Consider the following 16,587-nt stretch of genomic DNA (forward strand, 5'->3'; position numbering starts at 1 on the left):
TATAATATAATATAATTAATATAATAAACCTTGCTTTGTTATACAGCCCATCACAGAGGTCATTATAGAGGGGAGCTGTTTAACAGCGAGCAGACACTTGACCATTACCCCAAACAGGGCACCCTATGCTTTTATTTCCCCAGGCAAATATTGCAGCGTATAATACTTTGTTAAAGTGGGGAGGGAGGGATATTTGATGCAACCTCTCAGGAGAGTTAGGATGACAGAAGGATTTCAGAAATAAATTATTTACTGTGCAATTACATTGAGGGTCTTCTGGAAAAAGCTCAACCAGCTTCAGCTCCGGCCAAGGTTGGGAAACTGCATGACAGTGTCCAGGTGGACAACAACATCCTTTCCAAGGGCATTCCCTTTTGCACCTTCACCCCGCAGTCACGCTCCCCGCAACCCAGCCGGCCCAAGCTGGGCTGTGCCCTTTGCTGCTTTTGGGGACGGGGGCAGGCACGTCGTGACCCCATTACCCAGCAGCCGTGATTGCAGTTTATTGTCCCACCAAGCCTGAAATTAGCCCCAATGATCTGGCACAGAGCTGAAATGCAAACAGCCTCTGGCAAGGCTCCTGGGTCAAGATAAGCCTTTTCTTACTTTCAGCGCTCATTGAGTGAGTTTTGCCCTCTGACGGCCTTGGGCACGCCTGCGGAGAATGAGAGCTCAGGGTTTTAATGGCTTGAGGAGCAAAATGGGCAGGATGGGAAGAAAAAGGAGAGAGATGCAGGATCGACAGCACAGGATAGTGAGATGGGATGAGAATTTGAAAGACACGGGAAGAAAATGCTCAATATCAGAGCTACGTTCTAGGGAGAGGAGAAAAGCTGAGTATCAAAGAACCAGGAGAAATGGGTTTTGCTCCTACTTGGTTAGAAAACACTTGTGTCTTAACGGGACCCCAAAGTTAGCTGGAACAGATCCCCAACCACTTCACACGTTTGCCTGAGGGAGCAGGGCAAGTGTCCGCTTCTGGCACCATCTGTGGTCCCAAATGGCTCTGGGCAAGGAGCACAGCCGGGTCTGCTCGCACATTGCACAGCGACGGGCCCATGGGCTTCTTTTCTGTACGGTTCCTGCCAGGACTGCGGGTCTGCCTGCTCAGCTTTTGGCTTCTCGTTGTCAAAATGAGGGGTTCTTAGCCTGTGGGAGGAGAAGGGATTATTCCATGCAGAGCAAGGTCCACCCAGGAGTGTGAACTTTCTCTTTGTACCAAGTTGGATCTGCCCAGAGGAGCCCGATGAGGGCAGGTAATCCCTTCCCTTCAGCGCCTCTCGGCTTGGGCATCGGTTCTCGCTTGTGAGGTCAAACACCGGCCATTGATGGGATGATAAAGAGCCAAATTTTGATACAAGAGTGGAGCTGTGTAATGGGTTACCACAGACATCTCTGTTTGGTCTGATTTATTATCTCTGCTAATTATTCCAATAAATCAGTGTTTGAATGAAACTTGCCGTTGATACTAAATGTGAAGAACTGGAAGTACTGTTGGGGAACTAACGGGAAAGAATCCAGCTGTATCTATGAGAGAATTAACAAGCCTTGGCTTGGCACAATGCAAGCAAAATTTGCAGGTACAAAAGCAGTATGAAACACACCGAAAGGACGGAGCTCCCTATGTGTTAGCACTCCCGAGTCATCACTTCGCCAACAGCATCTTCACCACCACGACATCTTCAGCGGCTACTTGTGGGCAAAGACCACAGAAGACGCACTGCTGTCCCAATGCTTTCTTACATTCTACGAGATTGACTGTAATAAAAAAATACACGTAAATCATAGAGAGCAAATTAAGCAAAGGCAGCGCTGAAGTTCTTGTGCGTGCTGATCGGGGCGAGGGTCAAATCACTGTGCCGAAATCTTGCTGCTTTTCAGAAACAGTGCAAAAACCTTCTCAGATTGATTGCATGCAAGATTTCTTCCCCACGTTTCCAAACAAATAGTAACCTAATACCTGGGAAAAAATGTCTCTTACCCAAGTGCATTCAGCCAGCTACTGAACCACAAACATACCCTTTTCGTCACAGCCCGAGCTAGCCCCTGCAGAAAGCACGAAAGGAGTGAAAATGCGAAGCAGCCTCTGCTCTGATAACAACCAGGTTTTGCAGGCATGTCGAGTCAGTGCTGTTGGTTTTGCTCGCTCGCTACAGCTCTCGTGCTCCACCCTTCTGGGTTTTTTTTTCTTTTTTTTTTTTTTTCCCCAGCTTTTGCAATCTGACAGAGGCGGGTGAAAGCAAGTTGGGGGAAAGGACATTCCCCTGAAGAGGAGCTGGAGAACAGTCCTCAAGCCCTGCCTGCACTAGGTGAAGGACAGCCAGCCATGCCACCTGCTTTAGCCTGAAACCATCCCCTCAAACCCCGGAGATACACTGGTGGTTGAACCGATTTTCCAGGTAAGCCTTTCTTTTAAACCCCAAACCTTGGTAGCTGAGCGCTTCCTAACCAGGAAGTTAAATCTGTTTGAAGACAAAACACAGCAGAAAATGGGGTAACGGCAGAGCGGGGAACGCTCAGCCGCTCGGTGTAACAGATACGCTGGTTTATTTGCTCATTTATCAGCCTCCAGCAGCTCAGGCATTGGTGCCATCTGACTTATTTCAGATACCACAGCTGAAAGGGCCTTATACACCCCCGCAAGAGATGGACAGGCAGACAGAAAAAACCCCACACCAATGTTTTCCCTTTAAGTAAGTGTTACTAAGTGTGTTTTGCCTGCTGTGGCAAAGTAAAAGCAAGGGAGAAAGAAAGGGAAAACCAGCTCACTGCTGGTGATGCTGGTTTAAAGTTCACACAGCAAGAACTAAGTTTCTGCCAAGTTTCCAAAAGTGAATAGAGTTGTAGTTCTGGGGCTTTGGGGAAAAGCTTGGGAACAAGCCAAAAGCTGAACAAAGAGAATCCCCCGAATAATAACCTGATGCTCTTAACCCCATGTGGGATCATTCAGGCCAGCTTGTTGGATGTTGAAGACGTGGTGGTGGCCGTGATGAACTAGTTAGAGATTTCTGCAATGTTTCTATCCTAAAGGTTAGGAAAGTGGGAAGCCAAATGGGGACACCCTCTTTTTCTGCCAGGATATTACACCAAATGGAAGTTTTTCATTTTCATCGCTTTGTGTATATATTGAAAGTATCTTTCCAAAATTCCCATGCAATTTGGTGTGTGTCAGGAAACAATTAGAAATAACATTTGTGCTCGTCAGCATTGTCCCATTGGCTTCCCTCAGTGCTAATACTCACACTCAGCTGCCTTTGATAGGGCCATCAGCCAAATCCCGCTCCTCTTGTGAGCAGGCTGCCCATACTGATGAGCGCCCCGTTATAAGGGATGGGAAGGTGCTTCTGTCACTTCTGACACAACCTGTTATTTTTTTTCTCACCCTTCTCTCAGAGGCAGCATGGCCATCCAGGAGTATTTCACCAGAATTTCTTACCGGGGCTCCTACGATAATCCGGACCTGCCTACCTTGACGGATATATTCCAGCATCACATCCGAGCGGTCCCTTTTGAAAACCTCAGCATCCACTGTGGGGAAAGCATCGAGCTGGACCTGGAAGCCATTTACAACAAGATAGTGAGGAAGAAACGCGGGGGCTGGTGCATGGAAAACAACCACCTTTTATCTTGGGTCCTGAAAACCCTCGGCTACAATGTCACCTTTCTGGGATCAAATGTTTATGTCCCGGAGTACGATGCGTATGCAGATGACATCGATCATCTGCTGCTAAAAGTGGAGCTTGATGACAAATCCTACATTGTGGATGGCGGGTTCGGGATGGCTTACCAGATGTGGCAGGGACAGCCCAGCCGCAGACCCCTGGGGTCTTTCGGTTCCTGGAGGAAAGCGGGGTCTGGTACCTCGAGAAGGTGAAAAGGAAGCAGTGGGTTCCCAAGCAAAGCATCTCCACTTCCCGTAACGTGGAAAAAGAAGTTTGCCATCGGGTTTATCTCTTCACCCTTCAGCCACGAGACATCGAAGACTTCAGAGCCTGCAACACCCACCTGCAGACAGCGCCGGACTCGCTGTTTGTGACAAAGTCTATCTGCAGCCTGCAGACCACCGATGGTGTCTGGGCTCTGGTGGGGTGGAAACTCACTGAGATAAAGTACAATTATAAGGATAATATGGATCTGGTGGAAATCAGAATCCTTGCAGATGAAGAAATGGAGAAAACACTGAAAGAGAAATTCAATATAACACTAGACAAGAAATTTGTACCCGTCAATAGAAGCAGGTTGTCTCTGTTTTAACTCACTACCTGAATTATAGTTCAATCCAGTGGCATTACATGCAATCCTTCCCCCTATTTCTGACAAGCATCTAAAGGTTAAGCTTTCTCTTTCCACCTACACCAGTGCAAGGCAGAACCTCTTAGCATGAATCTGGAAAAGAAACTGATTTTCAGAACTGCTCCTGCATCTGTTTTTGGTTTGGGTACAAAGAGTTTCTTCCTAGCTCAATCAAATCACTCCCCTTCTGTTTGTGCTTAGCTGGAAGCGGACTCTGCCCATTCCCTACTCCTTTCATCTCTTAAAAGCTTTTCCAAATACACCCAGAGTAGCAGGGCAGAGCGATGGAGCTGTATGTCTCTTTCTTTATTACTTTGCGCTGCCACCTGGGGAAAATCATCCCCACCTCTTAAATGAATACTGTATTATTTTTGGAATTTAATACCCAGAAAAACAAAGACATCCAGTGCCGAGTTTGCTACAGGTAAGCCATAAGCCTGTCCTTTTTGCTCTTGCGTTCACAACACCCTCTCACGCGGCAGTCGGACAGTCCCACGCCTGTGCCGCACTGTGCACATACTTACCGACGGGCACGATGATGAGAAATATTAGCGGACAATTCTGTGTTGCTTCAGACTTTACACTACTCCTGTTCTCTCAGTGACATAACCAAAAAGCAGTATTTGTTTGAACTCAAAGCATCTCCCATGCATTTTGTTTGCTCCCACCCAGCAGCGGACTGATCTGAATACACGCTCCTCTCATGAAAGCGCTACTCTTCTCCGAGTGTATTGCATGTTAATTATCATGGCTGAACTCATCACGTATGCAGCATTATTTTTCTGAAACATATCTGTTCTATTGAGGATGTGTTTGCAGCGATACTAATTATATTGATGTAAGGAGAAACGATGACTCTTAATCAGATACCTAAAGGATAAGATTTTTACTGTGGGAAATTGCTCAAATGTAATCCTTTTCCCCTTCAAGATGATGCTGGATGTTCCTTTATGTACAAATCATGGAAGGATTACAACTATGTACTTATAATTCAATCAATTATATAAGTGAATTACAATTAAATAAGTAAATCAAGAATTGTGAAGTAGTAATATTCAGCTGTTTTTTCTCCAAATTACTATGTGTATTCCGAAAGCGAAAAATTTCATTAATCACTGCAGTTGTCCTGATTATTTGTATGTGCTACTATTTCGCAGCTAAGGCTTTAAGAAATACAATAACTCACTGACCCTTTTTTATTTGTTATGCAATATGTGCAGCTTTCTATAACTAGGAATTTATAGTTAATAAAAGCTGCTGCTATTCTGCATGTTCAAAAGGTATTTCATAGAGACACAGTGAGTTCCCCAAATCCCCGTCTTCCCAGAGTCAAACGCCTCTATATGTGCTTGGCTGCATGTGTGCAATAGTCCCTTATAGCGCATGAGGCTCCCCCATCCTATAGGGAAATGAAATGTTAACGACTGACCCTGTAGTGGATTGCAGAAGAAAAAGGGGCTTCTTATAGTGTGGACCAGCAGCTTGCAACAGGGATGGTCAGAAGAAACTGGATCCCAGGATCTGGCTTGTTTGCAAGCTGTATCCTTCGTTGGTGCCCACGTTAGTGGAAGAGCTAAAGGAGCTACACTGGGTGGGTTTACCCTTGCAGCAGCTGGCAGCTGGGGCAGAGCATCGGGACGGAGGTGAAAGCCCAGCCAGGTCTCGCAGAGGCGTGGGGCAGCAGAAGGTCTACGAAGAGCCAAGATGCTCCATCATGTGTGGGAACAAACATGCGAAACACCTAGAAAGGGCTGCGCCCGTTCCTCTCCCCGTGCCTGGGTGTTTCTTGTGCTTTGGGCTGTTTCATAGGCTCAGGGGAAGGAGTAGAGTGTGATGTCCGTTGCCCCAGAGATTCAGCATGTGAAGGGCAAACAATAATAGGAAAAACCTCTTTCCTTTCAGCTGACTCATCTCCTTGAGCATGTGCCCCGTCCGCTGCTCCGGCTGCTGCCCGCTTCGTGGCACAGCTCAGCACTTCTGGACCTCCTACTCAGCACACCCACAGAAGCAGATTTTATTGCTGAGCAATCGAATGAAGCTCTCTGTTGGAAGGGGGAAAAAAAGAGGCTTTTCATCTCAGATTGCACTAGTTTGCTTTTTCCTTATCACTAACTTTGGAGGCAAATCCTTAAAGATATAGCAGGCTCAGGGAGCGCAGGGCTCTCCGGGAGCAGCATCCTCGCTGCCGAAGGACAGGGCTTCTCTTTGAACCCAAGGGGATTTAGACAGCTAAATGATTTGGCAAATCTGACCTTGTTGTGTTGGGGGCCTGGTATCAGCCACGAAGAATAGCTCAGTGCAATGTGATTAATTCAACAGCTGCCATGCCCCACCAATAAATCAGTGACTTCTTGGCTTGGATTGCTCTCTCTCTAATATAAGTTGCTTCCTACAGGGATCCAGGCCACATGAGCGTCAACAATGTAAAATCTGTATCAAAATTTGCACTATTGCTTTGCTGCTTCAGAGTGGGTGCAGCCATCAAGGTGCCCCAGAGACTGAAGCACCTGGGTGAGCTGCGGGGTTGAGGATGGGTTTATAACCACTACAGAAGTTGCTTGCGATACCCATACTGTATTTCTCCTTTGCATTCCTGGAGGGCTTCAGTTCTCAATCAGTACTGTGGGAGGTTAAAATCTACTCAATATTGTAAACAATTTGGGGACTGGATCATTTCCAGGCTCTCAGTGCAGCACCTAAAAAAATGAATTGCATGACAGGGCTTTCTACGCACATGTCAATATAAATAAACCAATTAAACCATCAGAATATAAAATACCGTAAAAGAAGAAACTCTCTCCCCTCTTTTCTATTCTGCTGGAGGGTACCGCTGTCCCTGCCAGGCAGTAAAGGCAGCCTGGACCTTTAAGAGCAGCAGTTCCCAGTACAACTATTCCTGGGAACTTTGGAGCAAACCAGGGCAGAAAGCCTGAGCTCGCTGGCTGAGAGGTAAGTGCCCGAGTGTCTGATCTTTAACTTCATCCTGCAGCTGTGGGTCAGCCTGTTTGGAAAAGCCCACCCCTGTGTGTCTGCACAGCATGTGCTTAGCACTGTAAGCACATCAGCAAAGTATAAATTACTTTATATAAATCAGCAACCCCACAGCCGACAGCATGCGTTGCATTGCAAGGACGTTGTCCCAGTACAAAGATCAAGCGCTCGAGACTTAAACTAACCCCTTCATGCTGAGCCAGAGTGTACGAAAAACCCAGCTCCTGACTCGCAGCGTAGCTTAAAATCAAACAAATGGTAGAGGCACGTGCAAGAGGATCCAACCTTGGAAGCCTCTCCTGAATTTTAGCAGAGAAGATCTCTTCAGCCTAATTATGAAAGGACCCAGAGATCCCCAGGGACGCTTGCAGACAGGCAGAACTAACGTCTGAATCCCGCTACCCACCACGCTGCTCTGTAAACATGCGCGAATGCTGAATGAAGCTCGGCTGCTGCGGGAGCAAAAGTAGCCGAGGCTGAGATCTGGACTGAGGCTTAACCTGGTTTTGGAACACAAACTGTCCCCTGGGCGAGGGCTCGCTCGCTGCCGCAGCCCCGTCGCCAGCGCGGTGGGAATGGTTGTGCCCAGAAAAAAAGCTGCCTCTGGGAAGGTGAGGGAGTAAACACTGGTTTACGTGAATGCTCCCTAACGCCAATGCTTTTGCACTGCAGCTTTATGATACTTAAGCCTCTTTAAGTGTTGACTGAGATCAGAGCCCGTTTTGCCAGCCACGGCGAGGCCGTCTCTGTTAGACAGACTTTAAATTGATGAGGCCAGAGAAGGGGCAGCTGGGGAAAGCGAGGCACGGGCCGCGAATTTCCCAGAAAATGTTTTGCGAAGCCTCATTGCCAGCAGCCCATGGAGGCTCCCGATGGGGAGGTTGCTCATGGCTGGAAGAGGGGAGCTGGTTCTACGCTGCACAATCGCCGGGGCGGTGGGGACACCCAGACCCAGGAGACAGGTTATAGGGAGGGCATGGGGTCTTCTGCTGCTGGCCCAGAGCAGGGACTGATCGGTTTTTGCTTGAAAGCAAATTTAAAGCGTATCAGACCCACCAGGCTAATGGACTTGCTTGGGCCCCTCCTGGTCACAGAGGTTTGGCTTGACACCGTCACAGGGAAAAGATGTTTCTATCTGGCTATGCAAAATGGCTAAAAGTAGGAATAGAAAGAAAAAACGAGGCAGAGGACCACAGGATGAGCTTGCCAGCGCACACGTGCTGTTGGGGAGGGAATGGCTTTCTACAGCCAGCGTTTCCAAGGAGATCCTGCCAGAGATGAGTGCCCTTGCCCTAAAAAAGGGATGGAAAAAACCATAAAATGCAGTATCAAAGACACATTACTGTTTTTTCATGTAGCCTCTTTGGGTCCTTTTGAAGTGAAAATATTTATTTCTTATTCCCTTATTGGGATAGTCCTCTATTTTGTAATATTTTCTCATGTTTTTGCATCAGCTAGTCTGAATCCTGGTACCAGTGCAGATCAGGAGCAACACAACAAAGTCAAGTGAGTTGTGCTGCTGGCATGAAAATTGTGGTTAAAGTCTAGAGATTAGGTCATCTGACATGCTGACCTGCAGGGGCAGGGGTATTTCCACCTATGTATTTGAGGTGGGATTTTCAAAAGCTCATGAGTGCTGGCATGGACATCAAGTCAAACTGCTGGTCACTCCCGGGGGAGCAGTTGGACCAAAGCTGAGAACAGGCGCTGGAAGATAATCTCTCCCATCTCCTCTGCGTCAAATGATTTTTGGAAAATCCTCCCAGGGAATGTGCGACCGATTTCAAGGAGCAAGAAATGCTCTGACCTTTTGGCAATTAATACAGTCCTTAGCAGATTGTGAATGGTTCTGGAAAACAAATATCCTTGCATGGAAAAAAGCCAAATTAAATCTAAATTAAAGGGACAAGAAATCCTTTCAGATCCCAGATGAGTCGGTGGATTAGAAATGTTATAGGGAACCTTTTGCATCTTGGCCACGCAGCCGGTACCAATGACAGTCTCTTTCTGCTAATGAAAGGGAAGGGGATCAGAGACATGAAGACACAAAATATATCCAATAATTTAAGCTGAAACTAAGGCCTTGGTTTGTAAAAGATGGTAAAAGAAACCAAAAGCCGATGAATGCGCCTTGAATGTATTCTTAGTAATTATCAATTCCTCTGACCCTTAGGTTAGAAAAATTAGCAGTTCCTTCCTTTCAACAGCCAGGGTCAAAGCTCTGTCTGAACTCCACAGGGAAACTAAAGAGATTGAGGAAACAACAATCCACTTCACATGGCAGCCTGTCTAAAATGGCGACACGCTGAGGTGTTAATCCCAGTTAGCTGAGGCCATGGCTGTAAAACCTTCCAGTTAAATCACCCGTGGGATAAATAAAGAATTGCTTACCTGTTACAGTAAAAGAAACAGTAAGAAATTGCTGTGACTTTCATGCCTGTATGGTCTGGCAGCTTTTCTGCAAACCTGTTGTTTGTCAGTTTTATACATTTTTTGTCACGTGGGACCCCCATTCGGGGCCAGAGATTCTGTTGTGCCACGTGCCGTGTCTTTCCATGGGAAAGACATCCACCTGGGTTGAAGGCAACATCCGAGAGAGGGAAAGCATTACTGTCACCTGCTCCTACCCTCATCTCTTTTTTAAGAAGTACAGATGGCACAGGCAGGTCTAGCCTGCATTCATCTCCTACCAAGGGCACAGGCTTCTTTCAAATCCCCAGTAAAACAGCCTGGGCTACACTGGCAGGCTGGTTAACCTGTGCTACAGGAATAGGAGTGAACCCCTTGACAGCCGCACAACAGTAACTGGCTATTTTTCTGCTCACCCAGGCGAAATGAACATTCAAGAGTATTTCGCAAGGATTTCTTACAACGAGTCCCATAAGGATGCAGACTTGCAAACCTTAACAGTCATCTTCCAGCACCACATCCAGGCAATTCCTTTTGAAAACCTCAGCATGCATTGCGGGGAGACCATCGAACTGGATTTACAACCTATTTACAATAAGATTGTGAGAAAGAAACGTGGTGGATGGTGCCTGGAAAGCAACCACCTTTTATTTTGGGCCTTGCAAGAATTAGGGTATGACGTTTGTATTCTTGGAGGAAACAGTTATAAGCCAGCAGAGAGGGCATACAGTGCTGAGCTAAATCATATCCTGCAGGTGATCAAGGGAAATTCCTACATAGTAGATGCCGGTTTTGGTGGTGCCTACCAGGCGTGGCAGCCATTGATGTTGATTTCTGGGAAGGATCAACCCCAGATCCCCGGCATCTTCCGCTTCATGGAAGACAACGGCACCTGGTACTTAGAGAAAGTCAAAAGGAAGCATTATATTCCCGAGCAAAGTGATACTGATACGCCAGAACTGGGGAATATCAGAAAAATGTATACATTTACTCTTGAGCCACGACATATAAATGACTTCCAGGAGCTAAACACGTACCTACAAGTGTCTCCAGATACCATACTTCAGAAGAAGTCAATCTGCAGTCTCCAGACCACTGAAGGGCTTTATGCCTTAGTTGGATGGACCTTCACTGAGGTGAAGTATAATTACATGGAGGACGTGGACCTGGTGCAGATCACAACTCTTACAGATGAAGAGGTTGAGAAGACACTGAAAGACAAATTCAATATAGTGCTGGAGAACAAACTCGTACCAGTGAACGTTCGTGGCTTGCCACCTAATTTAGTGGATACGATCTAATTTTAATGTTGTACTAGATGGATCTTTAAATATCCAACATAAAAAGATCTAAAACTAACATTAATGACATTAATCTGATTCTAAAGTTGAGCTAGTCAGATGAACACAAAGCTTGGTAAATTCAAGTACATTGCTAATTAACTGCATATACCGATTGTGTATTTTTTCCTAAACTTCTCCTTCTTTAGAAACTGAGACATCTTACTACCTCTAATTTGCTCATATAGAAATTGCTTTTTGACTCCATAACATTTTGTTCCACCTCTCTGGATCTCATCTTATTTCAGATATATTTTGTGGCAAAGAAGACCAAAACGTTACAGAAGGAGAAGCTGTGTTACCATTTTTACGCAAAAGACCTCTAACCTTTTTTGGTATTATTTCCAATCTTCTTCTCAGCAGAGTTTTACAAATTATTCACTTTCTTTAACAGTCTGAAATAGAAAGTTGAGCTGAATTTGGCTTTCAAAGACTTCATTAAAAAAGAAAGCTTAAGACTTTCTCAAAACAAGCCACTATTAGGTGCTGATTAGCTTATGATGAAATAAGTTAAAAGACTTGAGTCCTACTCCCTTACCAGAAATCGACTTAAAGTGAGCTATTTATGCAAGGGCACTTAAAAAACCCCCAAAGCTCTCTAATTTTGAGTGTCCAGTTTTTCTGAGTGTGATTTTTCTGCGTCTCTGAAATGGAAACACGATCAATAGAAGCTGAGACGATTCGACGGTTCTTAAAAATCAGGCTTTTGGTATCAAAAATGGAAACAATCAAAGTTAGATCAACCTTTGCAAACCATAATCTAAACCTTTGGGGCCTAACCTTCCTGCGATGTCAAGCAGGCGTGACAGTATTATAGACAAAACTCTTCAAATTAATTACAGAAGGTATTCTGCACAAAAGCTCCCTTAAATAAGTAATACTGCAGATATGAAAGAAAACACTGGGAAGTTAGGACATGCCACCAGTGTGGTTTCACAGTATGCCATACGTAACACAAGGGGGAGTGAGCAATATGATACCCGTGGCAGGTGCTGTACAGGATGTGTCATGAAAGAGGACGACAGAAGAGCATCAGTCCTTAGCCAAGGAAAAGACTTTGACGCTCATATTATTCAACCGCACGGACTCACGGGGCACCTGATGTGCGCAGAACTCGGGTGCTTTCCCAGATGCAGGCTAATGCGCTCTTTGCCTTCCCAAAAGGGACCTCCAACTTTCCACCTCCATCAAATGAAGAGGAGACATGCCTGACACAGAGAGAATTAAGCAAACAGCCCTGCAACACTTTGAAGATGCAGAAGGCCAAGTTTTAGAGAGGAAATGCATTACGTCGTGCAAATAAATATTTGTCATGGCATTCGTTAGGTGTGGCAGGTCAAAAATAACTACCTGCTGCAGTGGAAGCTTTGAGCAGATCGAAAAGCTTCCTTTGTGAGCAAAGAAGGGTCATTTTGTGCATCCACGGAGCCTGGGAAAACACAGCCTGCAATACCTTGGCAATTCAGTGCACCCACAAGGAAGCAGATGACTATCCTCCACCGCAAAGTGCTGGCTTGCAAAATAACAATAATTTAAGGTAAAAAAAATTATGGAGCCGTTTGCGACTGTCTACTGTAATTATTTTACATGGAAAACAAGTTCAGTCTGGTCTTAACCAGGGGAAAACATAAACATCTACTAATAGAGAAGAAACAAAGTTTAATTTGCTCATGGATCAGTGAAGTCCAAAAATGTGCATTCATTTTGGGTGGACTCTGCCCCTTCTCCGCATTTAAGATTCAGGAGTGAGAGCCAGCAGAGCTTAAAGCGGAAGACAACCCTCGCAATTTCTATCCACTCCTGGCTTTACTGACTGCTGCCCTAGTAATAAACAACCCAGAAGCTGAATACATCAATAAATAAATAAGGCTATTTTAAGAGGTAAGTTTATTTTCTTAAAAAACCTGCAAAAAACCCAAACAACAAACTTGGTTTATTTATGACGGTAAAGGTCATGGGCAATAACATAAGCAGTATTCTCTTTAGGAAAAATGTTACAAAAATGTGTGGATATAGAGCTAAAATATCGCCTGCTAAACATGGGCTTTTAAAAGGGGAAAACAATGATATGGCAATTTCAATTCTTCTGTCTTTCTGCTCCTCAGGAGGAGATTCTCTTGACTATGAGAGAGATGCTTTTGTTTAGATACAACGGTTGATACAAATTTAAAAACTACAACCTCTTGTTGGAAGTTATTCTTTTAGATTTTTAACTTTCTTTAAAAATATTGCAAAGGCAAAGGAAGCAAAAAAGCAATCTAATAATCAATAGATTCTGCTTTATGGGAATAAAATTACAGTCCTTTAAAAACAACTTAAAAAAATGAAATTACAAACTGTGGTTTGTGTAGCCCAGAAAGTCCATGTGCTGACATATTAGGATAAAAGTAGACAGATAACATATTTTAAGAGTGGAGTTGCTGATAGTGTGCATAGTCCTGTTAAGGAATATTTTTGCATGAAAACCTTCATTTGCACATTTAGAAATAGTCCTTTAAAGTTCTTCTGCTGATGTTTTTCTCCGCATAAATCATAGCTACATTTGTGGGACTACCTTTTCTGTATCTAGCTTTTCATCTGATCTGCTCACAATTCAAAAGAAATGTAGCTTTCATCTCCTAGAGTCAAGATCTAACGCTGATCAATCATGTTAGGGACTGCAGAGAGAAATTACATATAATATAAACTTGAGATCCAGCTTGACGCTGGTGTGATCTATTTAACATTCACAATTTGAGCGGGTAGGATCGGATAGACTTGGATTCTGCAAATCAAAAGAAAAAAGTGCCAGAAGTCTCATGTTCTACTTAACAAATATTACATTGAGAATATCCCCCAACAATACACTTAAATATCACTGGAAGCTAAATTCCTTTCTGTAGAAGGTAACACGCAGCTTTTGATGGGGCTTTCCACTCACTTTGGACAGCCGCTTCTATACCACGCATATGCACATCACGAATCTGTCACTGAAAATCATCTTGAGAAATTCTAGTTTGCAGTAAACATTCCATGGCTCACTGCTGAATTTATCTGAACACAATAGTCTTCCTGAGTCGCTAATATTGTCTAAACCTCAGCTTACTGTATGCACAAAAGATTTCCAAGTAGCTTTGTGGGTTGTCAAGAAGCTAAATATTCGCAGTTACTCTAGACTGCCGAAACGCTTAGTGCTTTCTTTGCAAAGGTTCAAGCCTTCAAAACATGGTGTGCCCAGCTCCATACCCAAGTAGACGACCTACAGCGTGTTTTACAAACGGTACCTGTCAGATACTTACAGAGCATCCAGCTCATAACGGTGGCCAGCAGACTGTGACGGGCCATTGCCACAACCAGATGACTGTCCGTGACTATCCATGGTATTAGAAGGCAGAACAGAAGTTGAGTAGTTCCTCATCCAGCAATCTTGCTCATGAGGAGTCCTACCAAGGCAGGCCAGGAGGTTGACACTGCTGGAGGCAGGACCGACCAGGGATGCACTGTACGAGGCTTCGGTAATTCTCCGTTACGCCTCCTCTGGAAGGAAAAAAGTGTATTTTGAGAAAGACCAGGACCAGAGAGATGTAAAGCAGCCCCTGCCCATTTTCAGGGCACCCTGTGAGACGTGGGGCACAGCGGGGAATAGAGATGTGCTCTTTGTCTTCTAGGTCACTGGCCTCCATTCAGATTCATTATTCCAACACCAAAATGGGTTTGTGCAACACTCAGAGCAGGCAAGAGACTGAGTGGTCTGCAACTTTTGCAAAGGTCAGAGGTTTTCCTCAGTTATAATTAGCTGAATAAAACTTGACATTTCACAAAATGTGCAGGGAGTATCATTTTCACTTTCTGTAAGTGGTGAAAGAGCGACATGTACCGAACAAGCAAGTCATTTACTGTCATGCAGATCAGACTCATGAAAAGAACATGTGAATCCTGGCTCAAATTATCCTCCCTCCAACTGGCAGATGACACTGCTTCCCCCACTGACACTCCTTGCACCGAACAGTGGATTTAGACCAGTTTTCATGAAATCTCCTGAACAGTCCCTAGCGTGATCTTACATTTCTGCTTAACCCCGCTGGTACAATGCAAATACAGCGAAGCCTCGTTTCACAGCCCCCGCGTATCAAGCTGAAATTGCATCAGCTGTTTGCCGTAGGGACGACTCTGAGACAAAAAGCAAACCCTCACGTGCACTGCTCTTCTTTGCTCTGGGAACCGTTCGATATGAATACTTGTTACCTCTAAAAACTGCTCCCATGAGGCTCAGTAGATTAAAGCATCTTTGCTGGCAGCAGCCTGGGCAGTTTTTCACAGCATCATAAATCATTGATGTAAAGAAACAAAACCAAAATGCAATTCCTTCCTTTACAGGTGACATGAACCTTGAAGAGTATTTTGCGAGAACTGGCTATAAAGGTTCCCTTGAAAAACAAGATTTGGAAACCTTAACTGATATATTCCAGCACCACATCCGTGCTGTTCCCTTCGAAAACCTCAGCATCCATTGCGGGGAGAAAATTACTTTGGAGTTGGAGCACGTTTATAACAAAATCGTGCAGAGGAAGCGGGGTGGCTGGTGCATGGAGAACAACCAGCTGTTGGGATGGGTCCTGAAACGCCTGGGGTACGACGCCAGCTTTCTGGGAGCATATGTGTTCAATCCACATCAAAACGCATACGCCACCATCATGACCCACCTCCTCGTAAAGGTAGTTATTGATGGCAAAGCCTATATTGTTGACGGAGGCTTTGGTGTATCCTATCAGATGTGGCAACCGATGGAGCTTGTGTCAGGAAAAGACCAGCCCCAGGCTCCCGGCATCTTTCGCTTCACGGAAAAAAATGCCATCTGGCACCTTGAAAAAATGAGGCGGAAACAATATATCCCCAATCAAAATTTCTCTAATTCTGATCTTCTGGAGAAAAAAGAGTGTCGGAAAGTTTATATGTTCAGCCTTGAGCCACGGACAGTGGAAGATTTCCGTTTCCAGTGCACGTACCTTCAGACGTCTCCAGATTCCCTCTTTACTAAGAAGTCCATCTGCACCCTCCAGACCACCGATGGCTTTCAAGCGCTAATTGGGTGGACACTCACTGAGACCACATACAACTACAAGGAAAATATGGATCTGGTGGAATTTGTAACTCTTGAAGATGAAGAGGTGGAAAAAACACTCAAAGAGAAATTCAACATAACCCTAGAAAGAAAACTTGTCCCAATTAATGTCAAAGGATTTTACACAATCTAGATGACCAGAAAAACCTTCAATAATGCTACGTATGTACAGTACCTCCCACTGTCTGCGCAATCACTACTGTAAGATTATGGGATTCTTTTGCAGGCAATTGAAGGAAAAATGCATTAATACCAGATTAAAGTGAATTTCACTCCAGGAAAAATCAGGAATTTAAGACTCTTCTGTCAGGTAGAAAGAATTATTCGCTGTGAGATGACTGCAGTTCAATTTTTGGCACAAACGTAGGATCTGATTTGAATCTGGTTATAAACTCGGGTAATAAATATGTCCGGGGAGTTTTGGAGTGCCTATAGCACATAAATAAGAGTATG

General features: G+C 44.8%; 3 protein-coding genes across 3 annotated transcripts; all 3 read left to right on the forward strand.

The window, feature by feature from the left end:
• The first annotated feature begins 3,400 nt into the window (after positions 1–3,400).
• Positions 3,401–4,254, forward strand: LOC104069109 (arylamine N-acetyltransferase, pineal gland isozyme NAT-3-like). The gene is given in 2 exon segments (XM_009586400.1): positions 3,401–3,794; positions 3,797–4,254. Coding segments are annotated over 2 exon segments (852 nt in total).
• Positions 4,255–10,118: 5,864 nt separating this feature from the next.
• On the forward strand, positions 10,119–10,994 carry LOC104070059 (arylamine N-acetyltransferase, liver isozyme-like). The gene has a single exon (XM_009586401.1). It carries the CDS (start codon positions 10,119–10,121, stop codon positions 10,992–10,994), a length of 876 nt encoding a protein of 291 aa, XP_009584696.1.
• A 1,852-nt stretch (positions 10,995–12,846) lies between these two features.
• Positions 12,847–16,587, forward strand: LOC104072378 (arylamine N-acetyltransferase, pineal gland isozyme NAT-10). Its single transcript, XM_009586402.1, has 2 exons — positions 12,847–12,914; positions 15,390–16,587. Exon 2 carries the CDS (start codon positions 15,395–15,397, stop codon positions 16,265–16,267), a length of 873 nt encoding a protein of 290 aa, XP_009584697.1. The 5' UTR covers positions 12,847–12,914; positions 15,390–15,394; the 3' UTR covers positions 16,268–16,587.

Source organism: Fulmarus glacialis, unplaced genomic scaffold (assembly GCF_000690835.1).
Source record: "Fulmarus glacialis isolate BGI_N327 unplaced genomic scaffold, ASM69083v1 scaffold6231, whole genome shotgun sequence".
Classification (NCBI taxonomy): Eukaryota; Metazoa; Chordata; class Aves; order Procellariiformes; family Procellariidae; genus Fulmarus; species Fulmarus glacialis.